The 15,173-nt window shown below is 39.6% G+C and overlaps 1 protein-coding gene across 1 annotated transcript; it reads left to right on the top strand.

The window, feature by feature from the left end:
* Positions 1-7,911: 7,911 nt before the first annotated feature.
* Positions 7,912-14,544, top strand: si:dkey-79d12.5 (maternal B9.15 protein). The gene is made up of 5 exons (XM_051405632.1): positions 7,912-8,062; positions 11,727-11,904; positions 12,009-12,143; positions 12,346-12,655; positions 13,296-14,544. The coding sequence occupies exons 2-5, from the start codon at positions 11,732-11,734 to the stop codon at positions 13,506-13,508; spliced, it is 831 nt and encodes a 276-aa protein (XP_051261592.1). The 5' UTR covers positions 7,912-8,062; positions 11,727-11,731; the 3' UTR covers positions 13,509-14,544.
* Positions 14,545-15,173: the final 629 nt, after the last annotated feature.

Below are 15,173 nucleotides of genomic sequence, written 5' to 3'. Positions count from 1 at the left end.
GTGAGTGCATGCATGCAGGGTAGGAATGAAGGAGAGAAGAGAGGGAGGGACAGAGATTGAAAGAAAGGTGGGAGGGAGCATACGTGGAGAGAGAGGAAAAGGGGAGGAGACATTTTTTTCTTCGTTTTCCTGTTCACATTTTTTGCATTTCCCCCCCTTTTTTTGGTGAAATTATCCCTCTACTGTCCCCGCGCACACAACCGCCTTGTCAATAGGTCATTATTCTGCCTTTCCACGACACTTTTCCCCTTGCCATATTCCTCTTTGTCGAAGCCAGCTGTGTCTTTAAGCCCGTGCACTTGAACTCAGAGAGTGCTTTTCCTTCTCTGTGTACTTCCCCTCCGCTGGCCCCCAGCACACAGGAAAGAGACACAGCTTGCAGGAGAGAGAGAGAGAGAGAGAGAGAGAGAGAGAGAGAGAGAGAGAGAGAGAGAGAGAGAGAGGACAGAGGGGCAAAAAGGGGCAGAGAGAGAAATGCAGATGGGGGAGGGGAAAGGTTTGTAAATGGTGGTTCAAGGGTTTGGAAGACTTGGCAATCAGTTCAAGAAATACAAAAGATGTGCAATGAACAAACGTGAAAAGATATTTCAACCAAAGCACAAGTTTTCTTCCTATCATCGAGAGCTGAATCAATATTAAAGGAATGTTTAATGTGTTTGTAGGAAAGGTGAGAGAATAGACCGCTGTTGAAATATTGATTTGTGGTATAAATTATGCCCATGTGTTTATAACATCATGAAAGCGCGCAGTCGAGAAAGTGCAAGGGTAAGGTCAGACCATTAAGCAGAGCTTCACATATCTGCACAAAATCTCCATGGCAACTGTTGACACACAGGTGAAATGTTTCATTATAAGACAACTTGTTTGCATTGTGGGTCATAAAGTGGACTATTATACCAGCTTATGCTTTTATCTATTTGTCAGTTTTTTGTGAAAAAGAAAGTGAGTGGGCAGTCCACTCACCTTGACTGATTTAATTGTTGAGACAGCAGAGGGAGAGACAGAGGGGAGTCAGGAGCTCTGGCAGGATTCGATCGTGGGCCAGAGCGGGCACGCGGTAAACTGAACCACCCGACGCCTCTCACAGCACAGACTTGAATATGTTAAATTGTTCTGCATTATACAAGTAGTCCCTGAGCAGTTACGTATGCAGTGCCAGAGTTGAAGGCATCCTAAAAAACAAACAGAAGGAAGTTACAAGCTGAGTAGTGCTTAATTGGGAAACAGGTTCATCATTTTTAAATTATTTAAAATTGGTTTACTAGAACACACAATGCAAAATTTGTCCACACACATAAATATAGTTCAACATACACAGACAATAAAGAAAATCATGGATGAATATTTAAAGTTCTAGGGTGTAACATTTAGGAGGATAGACCGAAATTGAATATAATATTTATAACTATGTGTTCATTAATGTATAACCACTTAAAATAAGACCTAAAATACATTTTGTGGCCACCATAGTTTCTCCTTTGCGCTTAGAAGGGAAGGGTGCCAGTGAAAGAGGTGAAAGAGTTGCAATCTGTAACTATACTGCTAGATGCCACTAAATCCTACACACTGGTCCTTTAATTGGGTTTAGGAAATTCAGTTTTTCCATAAATGTGATACCAAATTACATTACAACAGGAAATTGTGTGTGAATCACAGGCCTGGAAAAATAATGTGTTCAGTTATACAAAGAGTTAATACACACAACACAGTGCCGGAAAATCCCAGAGTTTCCCAGCAGTTTTTCTCACTTGTATTTTGAAACTCAACACCAGGCTGGAACTTTCACATTTAAGTTTGAAAACATCAGCAGTGAGCGGGGAGGAAATTTGGTGGATTCGGGGGATGGTATCTTTAAAAATATTTTTAAAAAAAACAAGAAATGTAATTGTATGAAACAGAAGGCAGACGTTTGGAACCAGCAGGAAATCAAATGAAAGGTAGTGTACATGAAGTTTGTGAAATAATATTTATTCAACAATTATTGATTTATTCATTACTTACACCCTCCTTTATCCATTTCTGTATTGTATTGTTTATTCCTAATGCACTTAGGAGACGGTTAGTGCTGTAATGTATGCTGTGTTTAGACTGCAGCTATGTGAACCAAGGAGAGGGACTGAAATATAGGCAATTAAAAAGTCACCAAACAAATTCAATCTAGTGAGAAATGACTTTCTTGCTGATTTAATCCTATGTAAGCCTTAGATCAACAAGATGTAAGGGTGGATGTAAGGCCTTATCTACAGAGAAAACATGAGTGGAGGGAAAATGTCAACATGACATTCACATACAGCACTTGAACCCAACAATGAAGAGCCGTCTGCAAAACGAGTATGGCTGCAATACTTTATTGGAACTACTGAATTGATGTTCTCTTCTCAGATTGTTTAGTTAGTGTCAAAAACATAAAATAATTCTTTTTAGCAGCTATAATCAACATTGTTTTTAAAATTATTATTAAAGGATCAAATGACTTGTGTGTGAAAGGTGATGTTTGTAGTCATCAAACATCATGTGACTCTGAAGTTGCCCTCAGCTATAGGGAAGTTCATAGTGTCTTTTTACTGTCCGTTTTGACTTTTTGGTCAGCAACTTTACTGCTTTACCCTCTCTGCTCTCACCAGCTGTGTGTTCGGCCACAGCATGAAGCTGTTTCAAGAGATAAAGCTCTAAAATCTCACCGTTCACTACCTGCTCAGCACCAAATAGCTGGTGAACATAATGGAGCATTTAGCAGCTAAAGAGCTAGCGCAATGAAGTCCCGACCACACCGGAGGAGAAAAGAATTTATTGCTTGAGCCTTTAAGAAGACAGAAGTGGATACAGGCAAAAAACTGCAGAGGCTGAAGCTATGAAGGTCCTGATTTTAATCTGTCTTAAATTAAGTGATGATGTTAGCAGGTGATTCAATCAAGTAGTTGCAATTATCATAGTATTTCATTTCTGGCCTTTCAGTGGGGTCATTTCTCCAAAAAAAAAAAGCAAAGGTAAGGGGAAGGGACACTAATATAGGGTTAAGTAGGGTTATATATATATTCCAAATAATCCTTTGACATGGTGAAATCTATTGTTTTTACCAAGCTACAGGAATTTTGTTTCAGCCGTTGGTTGCCAATTGTTTTCCCTCTGTCTGCGGTGGAAGGAGTTTTCACAGTATGATGCATCATGTTTGGTTTTTAAAGGATCCACCACACTCTCTCTCTAGTTGCTATAGCTTACTCCACCACTATGGTTGCACCCCCCTTTAGCCCTGACAAACCAGCCGTTGCTGTTTGACGTAAAACGCGTCACTACTGGTGTGCTGGCACAAGAATGTCGCCACAAGCACCAGATTTAAAAACTCAGGTATACTGCAAAATTTACTGGGTGGTGACAGGCTTAATCAGTTGTGTGGACTCTTTTGGAAAGGGGTCGCATATAACAGATATATAGCCATATGTAAAAGTTCCGCACTCCAGTTCATGTCAGTGTTGTGTTCTGGCCTAAAAGCTGAGATTGGTTTAAGCAGGAGAGTGAACATACAATTTCAAACATAATTTTGAGGAGTAGAAATGTTTTTCTCCTTCTTTCTCATCTTATTAACTATTTTAGTTAGTTAGCCTCCTGATTTTTTTTGTGAGGGTTCAGACCATGCAGCAGGTGAAGGACTGTTTCTTAAACACGTAGAATATTTATGGTGGCTGGGACTGAGGGTCTCTCATCATGTCTCAGCATCTGTAATCAAGATTTAGAAGAAAGAAGTCTTAATTTGTGCTTTTGTTTCACGGACAGACAGAATGTGATTACACTGATCTTAATGGTTTAAAACATAAGAAAAAGGTGGAAAATAAAAAAACAAAACATCTGCCCACTTGGTGTGATTTGCCTGCAAGGCACCAAACTGAGAAAAGCCAACTTTTTCAATCTAAAAAGAGGGCACTGGTCTAATGCATTGCAAATACAAATAGGTATCGACCCACTGAGAGGTGGAGAGGAGGAGGAGGAAGAGAAGGGAGGGGGGATGGGCAGATGATAAAGGTCAAAGGAGGTGTGTGCTGCATTCGCTCAAACCGTTTGTCAAAGAAGCAAATACACGTTCCATACTTAACCACATTACTGGGGACAAGAGAGGAAGGAGAGGGACTGGATGCCACGAGAAACACTTCGCTCTCTTAATGCAAACAAACTATTCCCCCAGCCCAAGGACAGTCATTACCTGAGGGGAAAGAGGCAGCATGTGTGTTAGGGGAAGAGATGCTTATACTGGCGCTGATCTTGAAAGGGCCTGGCTGATCGATCGCATTAAGCTCCCTGCGAAAGAGAGAAATCAATATGTTTTTAAAGGCGAAGCAGGCTGCATGTGGTGTATGCGTGTGGGCTTCATTGATACCGCCAGACGTGTTCAGAGAGAAGCTGTTCCTGAAAAAGAACGATCACATTTCGAGGTCAAGTGCTTTCATTTCCAATACTTAAATACAAAAATCATGACACTTATATAATATAATAAATAAAGGTGTATGCGTATGTTTGTATGATGTGTCCCAGTTCGGGTTCCCATTACCACAGCAGAATACTGACCATTGTTTGAGTAGCATAAATGACAAACTGACAGGGAAAATCAATAGTTTTCAGATGGAGAAAGTTGTGCAGATGAAAGGAAGACAGAAAGACCTGTGACTCTTTTGGAATATTAATTGCTTGTTTAAAGACACTATAATGCAATCAGTCTTATGGTTAACAACAGGAATTGCCTACAGAGGTTCACCACAAGGCGATAGAGTGGGAAGGAGGTCAACAACAGCAAAAGAGTGAGAAAGAAAGACAGAAGGAAAACGGGTACAGAGAGAGCTATTTAATTTGCACCAGCCTTCAAACAATGCTAATCAATACCAAAGACACCCACTCTTCAACATTTTCTACCTCTCTCACATCTGTTTCTCTCTATATATCTATTTCTATCCCTTGCATACACACTCACAGCAATAATTTACTCTTGAGTTGGCATCTGGGACAGGGAGTGTGACCCAGTAAAGGCAGGAGTGAAGAAAAATCCAAACAGATCTGACCGATGTCCTCATCGTACCTGCACTGACACTAACACACTCACACCACTGTAACTGTTATAGGTGTGAGAAGAAGGGGCATTTAGGTGTGTGTAGAGGAAAGGACAAAGAAATTGAGAGTGGAATAGGAGATTTTAGAGAGGTAACCAAACACTGCGCGGAGAAAATCAACTTCTCCATTAAGCATTAATTGCTGACTTTATTGTTTTATTTCTCCCCTGTACGAGGCTGCAGAACTTCCTACAAAAAAGCAATACTTCAAATAAAATCAGAGCCTTATATTCAATCAAAAGACACACAATTTGAGGGATGGTGGTTTGATGATAGCTGACACGTGCAGGAATTGAGCGAGAAAAAGAGAGCAGATGGTAGAAATAAAGACTGAAAAATAATTTTGTAAGATTCTGCTTTGTTTAAGTGCAACGTGCTTTAAAAATATGCAACCAACATTTTCATGTGGATGAAATTCGAGAAAAGACACCAGGCTGCACTCTAGTGGTCACAAAGAGAAACAAACACTGTCTGGTCGAGAGTGAAATGCAACACACCGATCGATATCATCTAAGAAGCAGTTGTATTTTACTGGAATATTTCTATTTCATGACACTTCATGCTTATTTTTCTCTGATACCTTTAACATTTATTTTACAGCTATAGTAACCTTTAAATAAGATGGATATAGAATAGATAGATATATAGATAATTAGAGGGGCAAAAAAGGACAGTACTACCTTGTTAATATTATATGAGCCTGTACTGTGTGATTTAGAGCTGCAGTCGTTCAGTCTGTGTTGCTGTGAACTGCTGGTATTTATGGATGCTTTATTGATCTTAAACATACAGACTCACAGCTTGTTATGGCTGGAGCTCTGTGGTCAAAAGAGCACTGGGTGCATAACACAGATGGGACAGTCTTTGAAAATAAGCCAGAGTCAATCCAAACAGGCTAAATGGTGTCAATTCCCTGTGAAACAAAGCAGTGCAGCATTGATCCAGAAACACATTTTAGACATTAGGAGAACCAGTAATCATTTAGAGTTTTACATTCCAGTGCAGTTACAGTACAGTTAGTTTGTCCATCCACTTTTTTACAACAAAACCCCTAAAAGCAAAACAACATAACAGCCAACCTAAATGAGAGCAAGGAAAAGTACATTTACTCATCTACTGTGCTGAATGTACTCTTCTCCACTGCGTTTCAGACGTAAATATTGTACTTTTTACTCGACTACATTTATCTGACAACTAAAGTTACTGATTACTTTGCAGATAAAGGTTTTAAAAACAAAACATAGGAGCATCTTACAAAATAAGATACATTATGTCAAAATAGATAAACACATATGAAGTTGTTTAAGTTAACTTCAATTCAACTGGTTACATTAAAATGCATCAACAATTATCATTTAACAATATAATGTATTTAATTAATATAACACTCACAGTGGACTTTTACTAAGATTATGTCACATTTATATAAAAAAAATAAGAATAGTTGTTTTTTGTTACCTTAGAAGGATTTTTATCGCAGGTCGCCTTTGGTTGACTCCGCCATGTTGACCCGCCATTTGTCTACAGTAGCCCAGAACAGACAAAACAAACACTGGTTGGCTGTTTTTTGGACTTTCATGGCCACCGTAGTCTCTCCTACGTCCTTGGAAGGCGAGTGGTTATTGAGTTGGCTGTAATCTGTAACCTCAGGCTAGATGCACACACACACACAAACACACACACACACACACACAAACTGGTGCTTTTAATAAATGATCTGAGTACTTCTTTTAGGAAAATGTGACAAAATAGTAAAAGACATAATCACTTTATAATAAAGCAGCCTTTAAAAACGTGTATGGCTTCATATAGATTAATGGTTAATAAATATTTTACTAGTGCTTTATCAGATATAAGCTATTAATAATAACAACTTTTATTGTCAGGTTGTGAGAAACGTCTCCAATGGACAGTTACATTTTTTATGATCTGGAAAACGAAAGGTTCATAACATCCAAAATAAAATCACTTAATTAAGAACTTATTAACATTTAAACTGTAGATTTGTGACCGCAGTTTCTCACCAGTGATGTAATGTTTTATTTAAGTAAATGTGCATACATTTACTTCCCGCTACTTCTCTACTCCATTTCAGAAGTTAACATTGTACATCTTACTCCCTCCTTTTATTTGACAGCTGTAGTATTACAGGTTCACACTTATGACACCCAAAAAAGATGTTACCATTTAAAATGATGATACATTATAATAGATTAAATGACAGTGTATGTTAATAATAATAATAATAATAATAATAATAATAACATGTATAATATCAGCGATAAAGGCCATTCTGCTGCACAATAAGTACTTTTTATTTTGTTTATTGTTAAGATTATTGTAACGAGTAGTTTCACATTGTGGTATTGCTATGGGAAAATGATGTTTATAACAACCTAGCAACTACAAATATGTTCTTATTGGCTTACAACTGATCTATATGGCATTGTAAATAACTCACACATTAATTAATTAGTTACACATTACACCACACATAAAGGGCGCCTTTGTTAGGAAGGAGAACCACCTGTCACCACAGTGTCACGGTTATATCTGCCGCACACAGTAAAGCCATTGACACAAACACAGTTAGGGATACATATCAAATGTCATACGAGAGTTGTGATGAGCCGGAAGCAACAAACGTAAGAGTGAAATCTGTTGTTGAAATCCCCTCAGTCAGCTGTTTACCTTGACTGCCCATATTTGGGCCGGGCGGGGTGTCAGCTCGCGCGGGGAGCCAGTCAGCTTTTGCTCACGCTGCTGCTGAGTAAAGGAAGTGAGTCACGCTGACGGTAATGTTACGTCTCTGTTGCAGCAGTAGCAGCTAGAGCTGAACAGAGAACAAGGAAGCAACATGTGCTGACCATAATAACTCCAACACATCGGCACAGACAGAGGCACGCAACCGCGAGAACGAGAGACACAAGGAGCCGAGGGCACTCACCGACCGCTGGACACTTTTTCACGTGAGTACCGCTCTGCTTGTCTTTATTGTTTCAAATGTTTTTAAATGTTTTTGTTGTTGTAAATGTAGCCAGTTCTGAAAACACGCGTATTTGTTAATGTGTCGCTGTTGTGTTTTTTTTTTTTTTTTTTTTTATTGTTACAGCATTTTTCACTAGCTTTTATGCCGTTATGTTTATTTTTAATAGTTAATTTGTTTTTGTTTTTTAAGTAGGTGTTTGACCCACTACGGAAACTTTTTCTAACAACCCCACTTTTAACATTTTCTAAACTTGCTAAATCGCCTTGTTAAGTTGGTCCAACTTGAACCTGTAGTAATCTAAGCAAACGAAATGACACCGTACGTCTGTTTCTACTCATTTCCACTGGGGGGGTTTCCGCGTCTTTCAGAAAACCCAAATGCGTTATTTCCAGCATATGAAGTTTCCTTCATCACAGCAGAAGGAAACCGACTAAAGGGTTGAGAGTTAATTCAGCTGTCGTTTGGTCTTTTTTCTTTATCTTTCTAGTTGTCTGAGGAACCCATGAGCAGCCACACACACACACACAAACACGTGTCTTCTCCTTCACATACAGTTGTGTCTTTGTTTCTTTGTTGTGTCCAGTGCCTGAATTGGATAAATAAAAAAGTTGCCAGGACCCTAATTCAACACAACCCTAAACACAACATGACCCCCAACCTCTAATTCTTTTCATGTTTCATCCTTTTTAAGGTGGACATTTTCAGTGCTTTTGTTCTAGTTAGTGTTAACCCCATACGTTTACACAGGGATGCAGGTCACCAGTGTTGCTGTACACAGACAATAATTTCACAGCTTTTATTGTATACCCCTTGGGGGAAAAAAATACTGGTGACCTCAGTGGTGGGTACGGCCATATTTACCAGAGGTGGCAGAACTCAGTAAGAAGTTAAGTTAAAGGTACTCATGGGGACAAAAAACAAACAAACAGAAGTGCTCAGTAGTGGTGAGTACTCGCCCATTTCAGGCACTGGTTGTGTCTCCTTTGTTTTGTTTGTCACCCAGAGTAAATGTTGACGAAACCAGACAAAATACCTCAAATGGGTCAGATAGCTTCACCTGTACCTGTCTGTCAATCACATCTTCCAACCCCTCATCAGACCTGTTTGCGTTCTGTTGTGACAGCTGTTTTGCCTATAGTTTGAGAAACACGTAAAGTTATGGTATGCTAGACAAAACATTGAACCCAAGTAAGCTGTCAAGTGACACACACACACACACACACACACACACACACACACACACACACACACACACACAAGAAAGGATCCAGCCTGTCCTCCAACAATACACCAACATTTTAACACACTTTCACAGTTTGTATGCAGTTTTGGCAGACTGGGGCAATTTTGTGTTTGCAAACGGGTCAAGTTGTCTTCACACATAAAATGAAAACGGTATCAGCAGAGTCTGTGATAATGGCCGTAGGTCACTGTTCAGTAAACAGACAGATGGTAAACATGGTGTACAGATTGAGGAGCCTGCTCTGGTCGTCATGGCTGTGAGCTTTTTCAGGGCATCACTGGACCTCTGATTAGATCGAAGGAATGACATGTGCATGTGAAGTAATCGGAGAGAACAAACGCCATCAGCGATGTGGATGTCTGTATGTTTCTTTAGTATCTAGACATTTTTTTTTATTAAGTTGGTGTGACGCAAGCTAGTTGAAAACATAACTCATCTTGGCTGTCTTTAGAGTACATTATAGTGAATCCGTGGTAATAAGTGGGATGTTGCATGTTTGCACTTTAACACCCTGCCACAGGGCCAACAATGACTTATGACTTAATGTCGACTTTCTTAAGAGCAAAGCAAAACAGTCCTGTTTCAGCTTTGTGAATGTGTTTAGATAATCCGAGAGGTTTTTAAATGGTTTATTAGTTTGCGAAGTAAAGGAACAGTTAATACCTAAATAACAGAAAGAAATCACTGGCTCCATTTTCTCAAATGTGAGTGTTTGTCATGTCTGTCTGTTGGACAAACCAAGCATAGACTTGGGTTTAAGATATTGTGATGATCCTTTTTACTGTTTTCTAATATTTTATGGACCAAATGATTAATCGTCAACAAAATATTGGAAAAATAATATTGACTAAAGTCACAAAATTTAGAGATACATGGTTTAAACAACTCAAATATTGATATTAATTGATACTACAATGACCTATATTGAAGGATACTATAGGTCATACTGCAAACTGAGTATTTCTTTAATATAAAGAGTATTTCTTGAATTATTTCACGGAAACATGTGAAGCCTAATTTGTGTTTCATCCCTGATTTCAGATAATTGGAATATGAATAATCTCAACTCATTTTCATTAGTCCATCACAAAATCATTCTGTTTAAAGGCACAAACACAGAATAATAAGGTTGAGAGGGAACAAAAAACGCTGTAAGACACCTACTAAAAGCTCTGTCAGCGAAAACACCTTTTCTGTTTTGAATTCCTGTGGCCTCTTTAACGCGGTATTTCGGGGAATTAGTACAAAAACTGCTTGAACATTCCTCACAGTAGCAGTTGAAATCTGGAACTGCAAAGCTGACCAGAAAAACCTGTGTGTGTGTGTGTGTGTGTGTGTGTGTGTCAGACAAAGTGACAACCTGCAGGTCAGCATGTTGCAAGATTTCTAACCTTTTTGCTGGTGGGGACTGTTGGAATGAATATTTAGCTGCTGAGTGACAGACAGCAAAACGGCTCTATAACTGAAGGAGCAGCAACAACAACAGAAACCCAAAGAATACCTGCAATTTCACCCTGTTTACCTCCCAAAATAATAACTGACTGAAATATATAAAGCTGCTGATCGAACATCTAAACATAAGGCTGATAACACACAGATGCTCTCATAGTTCAGGTAATGGCAAAACACATTTGTTAGAGATTTAAAGTTACTGCTACTCTCAAGTGGAGACTGTGGCTTCGCCTACCGGGGCAAATAATAATTTTCTCTCGCAACACATTACACAGGCTGAAACAACAGTGGTGTGTTTCAAGCCTCAATAACAAATGACTGTCTGCACCACAAAGTTCAAGGCACAACTTCACATCAGCAGGATGTTAGCACGCTGAGCATAAGCCAGTTTGGCTGCAAGGTTTGAATTGCCTTGGCCTTTGTTGAACACACTCTTCTCTCTGGTCAGGCTGACATTGGCACCCCAATCCAAACAGACACGCTATCAGAGGATAAACAGCATAGTGAGCTCATTGGATTTGCATTTTAGAATACTTACATGTCAACACAGCAGCGCTAGTTTGCATCTTGTTTGCCTGAATACAAACTCTAGACCTTCTATCAACAACGAGCCATGTCCATAGCTGTAAAATGCCTGGCACCCTTTTACACAGACCTCTCCTGAAGGTCATAAAAATAGACGGCTCAGGGGCAACTGCACAGGGAAGTGTTGTTATCACCGCAACTGAAGTTCCTGCTCCCCCCGCAATCTCATTTAAAGGGAAGTCACAATCTGTTACCAAAATCTCAAAATTCTTTGTACTCTGGTTTGGAAAAAGAACAAAAAAAACAAATCTCTGTGATATGTGATTACAGAGCCATATACTATCTTATCATACACAGAAACACCAAGATAAATGTGTTGACGGCTTCAATTTATACATTTTTTTTTCATCTTCTGTTTCTACAGACACCATGAAAAGAGAGGTAAAGGCTGGAGTGGACTTCCTCAAACGCCTGGCTGTGGCACGTGGCAAGCTTGATGAAGCCAAAGCAGAATTGTTTTCTGAGAAGCTACAGAAGCTTTTATGTGACAAATATGACGACCACTGGTACCCAGACTGCCCTAGTAAAGGCCAGGCATACAGGTAATGATCAGTGTGAAAACTGTATACAGCGGTCTCCCTTCAAAGATCATAGACCAATATCCCTATTTTTGAGATCTACATAATCTTTAACGCTTAATCCACAGATGTATCCGGATAAATAACGGAGAACTCTGTGAAGTGGTCCTAAAGGCATGTGAGGAGAGCGAGCTCACACCCAGTGAGATAGGCCTTCCGTCTGAGATCACACTGTGGATTGACCCACTGGAGGTGTGTGCAAGGTGAGTCACCGGCTGGCCGGCTGAGGCAGAGGCAAAGAATGACACTGACAGACATGCTTTATCAACAAAGACGCATTTCTCAGTCTAGCCAGGAATAATGAGTGAGTGTAAGTCATGATGCATCTGTGAAACGATGAATAACAGCAAAAAGTAGGAACATGGTTGACTGTTGCATTTTCAACAATCCACTCCCTCTTCACAGAGCTGGAGAGAACAGCAGGCCCTTCACAATAGCCTGTTTTGAAGAGGAAGACGAGGAGGGAGAGAAGGGAGAACAGGATGACTCCTCTGTGGAATTGGTAAACCTGGACACATCAGATTACCACTCTGCTACCTCTTCGGATTGTGGTTCCACTGCATCGAGTGACACAGAGGAGGAGGCAAAAGATGGCGAGAAGGAGGTCGTCAAGAAGGAAGAGGCAGAAGGCGACACCTACACCATAGCAATGGTGCCCAGGATTCGGAAGCGGAACAGAGAAGGACCAAATAAGGTCAAATACGTCAGAAATATGGTAATTATCTTTCTTTTAGGACCATCTGTTGGTGTCTCACAATTAAATGATGAAGCTGCTCATATTTTGTACTTTTCTTACAGTCAAGAAATCCCATGAAAAAACAACTATAAATTCATCCCACTAACACATATTGTCTGTATAGGCAAAGGCGGATATAATTTATCCCTCTGTGCCAGAGAGCTTCATTTTATTGAGCCTTACTGATTACCATTACACAGGCACTGTAGTGTGAGTCACTCCCACATTCACTTCCCTGCTGCTGTAAATACTTCCTAGAGCATCAAATGAGTAATAATCCGCAGCTTAAAATAGTCCCCAGGAAATGCACCAATTACTAATTTTTGCTAAAAAACAATACAGTTTCAACTTGTTTTAGGAAATTACTGAGCCTTTTCAAAGCAAAGGCACTTAATATTTGTGACCAGCTTTTAGACATGTGAGAAACTGAGTAAGAGATTGTTGGTTTTATGGGATTTGTTGACAATGTAATGATGGGGTTTCAGTATTACATGTTGTAGAAAGGAAAGTACTGTTGATTCCTCCCATATGGACAAAGTGTGTTTAACACTCATGCTGGAAACTCTCCACCTTCCCCTTCTAATCTCTTGTACTCCTTCCAATCTTTCTCTCTGTTCAGATCCCCACTAGCCTCCAGTACTTCTACCACCCTGCACCAGTTTGGCATCAGTACAAGAAGGGCGCTCCAGTGTTTCTGAACACAGTGTGCGTGCCTCCTGCACCGCCGCCTCCGCCCCAGCAGGTTTTTGGCTACTATATCTTACCGCAGCCATCTCCGCAGTTCATTGTGCCTCAGGCCACTCTGCAGCCGTGGGGAGCTGTAAAGGGCTAGACCGTCCAGGATGTTTTGGGTAAAGGTGGATAGAGCGTTCCAAGCTCCTTTTAACTGAGCCATGTCGTGTCAGGTCTCTGAGTTCAGCTAAACTTGGGCCAAAAAAGAACATTTTAACTGTAACTGAAAGTTATTTCTTGTAAAACCTCTAATAATTCCTCTTTCCTTTTCTTTTCCGATGACTTGTAATTGATGGCTTGTACACTGGACTTCAGTGAAAACAGTCTTCTTTTTATATATCTGTTAGGTCTGCACTGCTATTTTTTTCATGTACTGTACACGTGAAGAATGACGCCAGTCACTGGGTGCTAGGAGTAACTCAGGAACTCACAGCAATATTCTTAATGCCAAATACTTGTCTTTTCAGGTGTTATATTTGTTATTATGTCAGTTCTCTCACCAAATGTGGTTCACAGTGTATATGCCACAGTTAATCAATGTAAAATGTGATTCAGGGTTTTAATCTATTGTAGCTAGAGTGACAATATCTGTATATTAAGAATATTTTTACTAAACTGCTTGTAAATAATACAGAACTTAGATACAATAGACGGACGCACACTTTCTAACCTCACTATCTTATTGTAATTTATTTGGCCACCACTGGATGGCACTCAACTCACAGCTAATACATGAAATTGTATATTTTTTTATTAACAGTGGCTGTTGTATATTTGAAATATAGCTTCACAGAACACAAATGGGGTTTTTAATGGCTTAAACTATCTCTGATGTCAGTAGAATGTATAATGTTCCTTATTCTGTCTGCTTAAAGCTATAGGTTTTTACAGTTTTCATTGTAAATAACTTTCCTTGCTATAAAAATATGCTAGCGCTATATCCTGAATACTCTCACTCACTGATCTTTATGTAGGCTACTGTGATTATCTGATCATTTTGATGCATATTTATTTAATGTCCACGCAGCTTTGAAGCTCATCTGTGTGCTTTAGACATTAATTTGCTTTCACCTTTGCATCAACTGTTTACCTTCTTATTGCAGCTGATTAAATAAACTCACATCTGATATTATAAACTGTTATTTTGCTCATTCCTATAATCAACACTTATGATTGCAGAGGTCGGTGCTGTGTAGACGTGTGGTCTGTGTGTTCTGTCATAAAAATATTTTGACTTGACCTAGAAAAGCACCTGTCAGTCTGAACATTACTTAAAGTTGTTCTGTCACTCAGAGCTGTGCGGATCATTACAGGTCATTACCTTCAGCATGAGCAGCAGGATGCTGCAGCGGAAGGGCTCCTGTGCGCTGGGTGCGTCATTTAGCCCAAGGTCATGACGCTGTTTCTCCTTAAACAGGCCCAGTAAAGAGGCGAGGGGAGAGTGTGTGTCACTTTTTCGTTTGGCCTATGGAGCATTTGCAGGAAAGGACATTCTGGCAACTGAACTAATTGAAATACATTGGGAAGGCAGCTGGATAAGGTAGCACTTAATCCAAGAGAGGCGCAAAAGTTAAGCAGCTAGGGCATGGATGGGAAGTATGCCAATGAACAATAAGGGCATATACAATATACAATAATTGATAATTTAATTAATTTTTTATTTGAAAGAAAAAAAAAAACACCATAGAGAAAAATACCAGAAAAAAACAACCGAAGACTGAAGGCCAGGACAGATATGGGTCGTTGCCAATGTTGGCAAGCCTTG

This window comes from Dicentrarchus labrax, unplaced genomic scaffold (genome assembly GCF_905237075.1).
Source record: "Dicentrarchus labrax unplaced genomic scaffold, dlabrax2021, whole genome shotgun sequence".
In the NCBI taxonomy this organism is placed as follows: domain Eukaryota; kingdom Metazoa; phylum Chordata; class Actinopteri; family Moronidae; genus Dicentrarchus; species Dicentrarchus labrax.
This window is presented reverse-complemented; position numbering and strand designations above follow the sequence as displayed.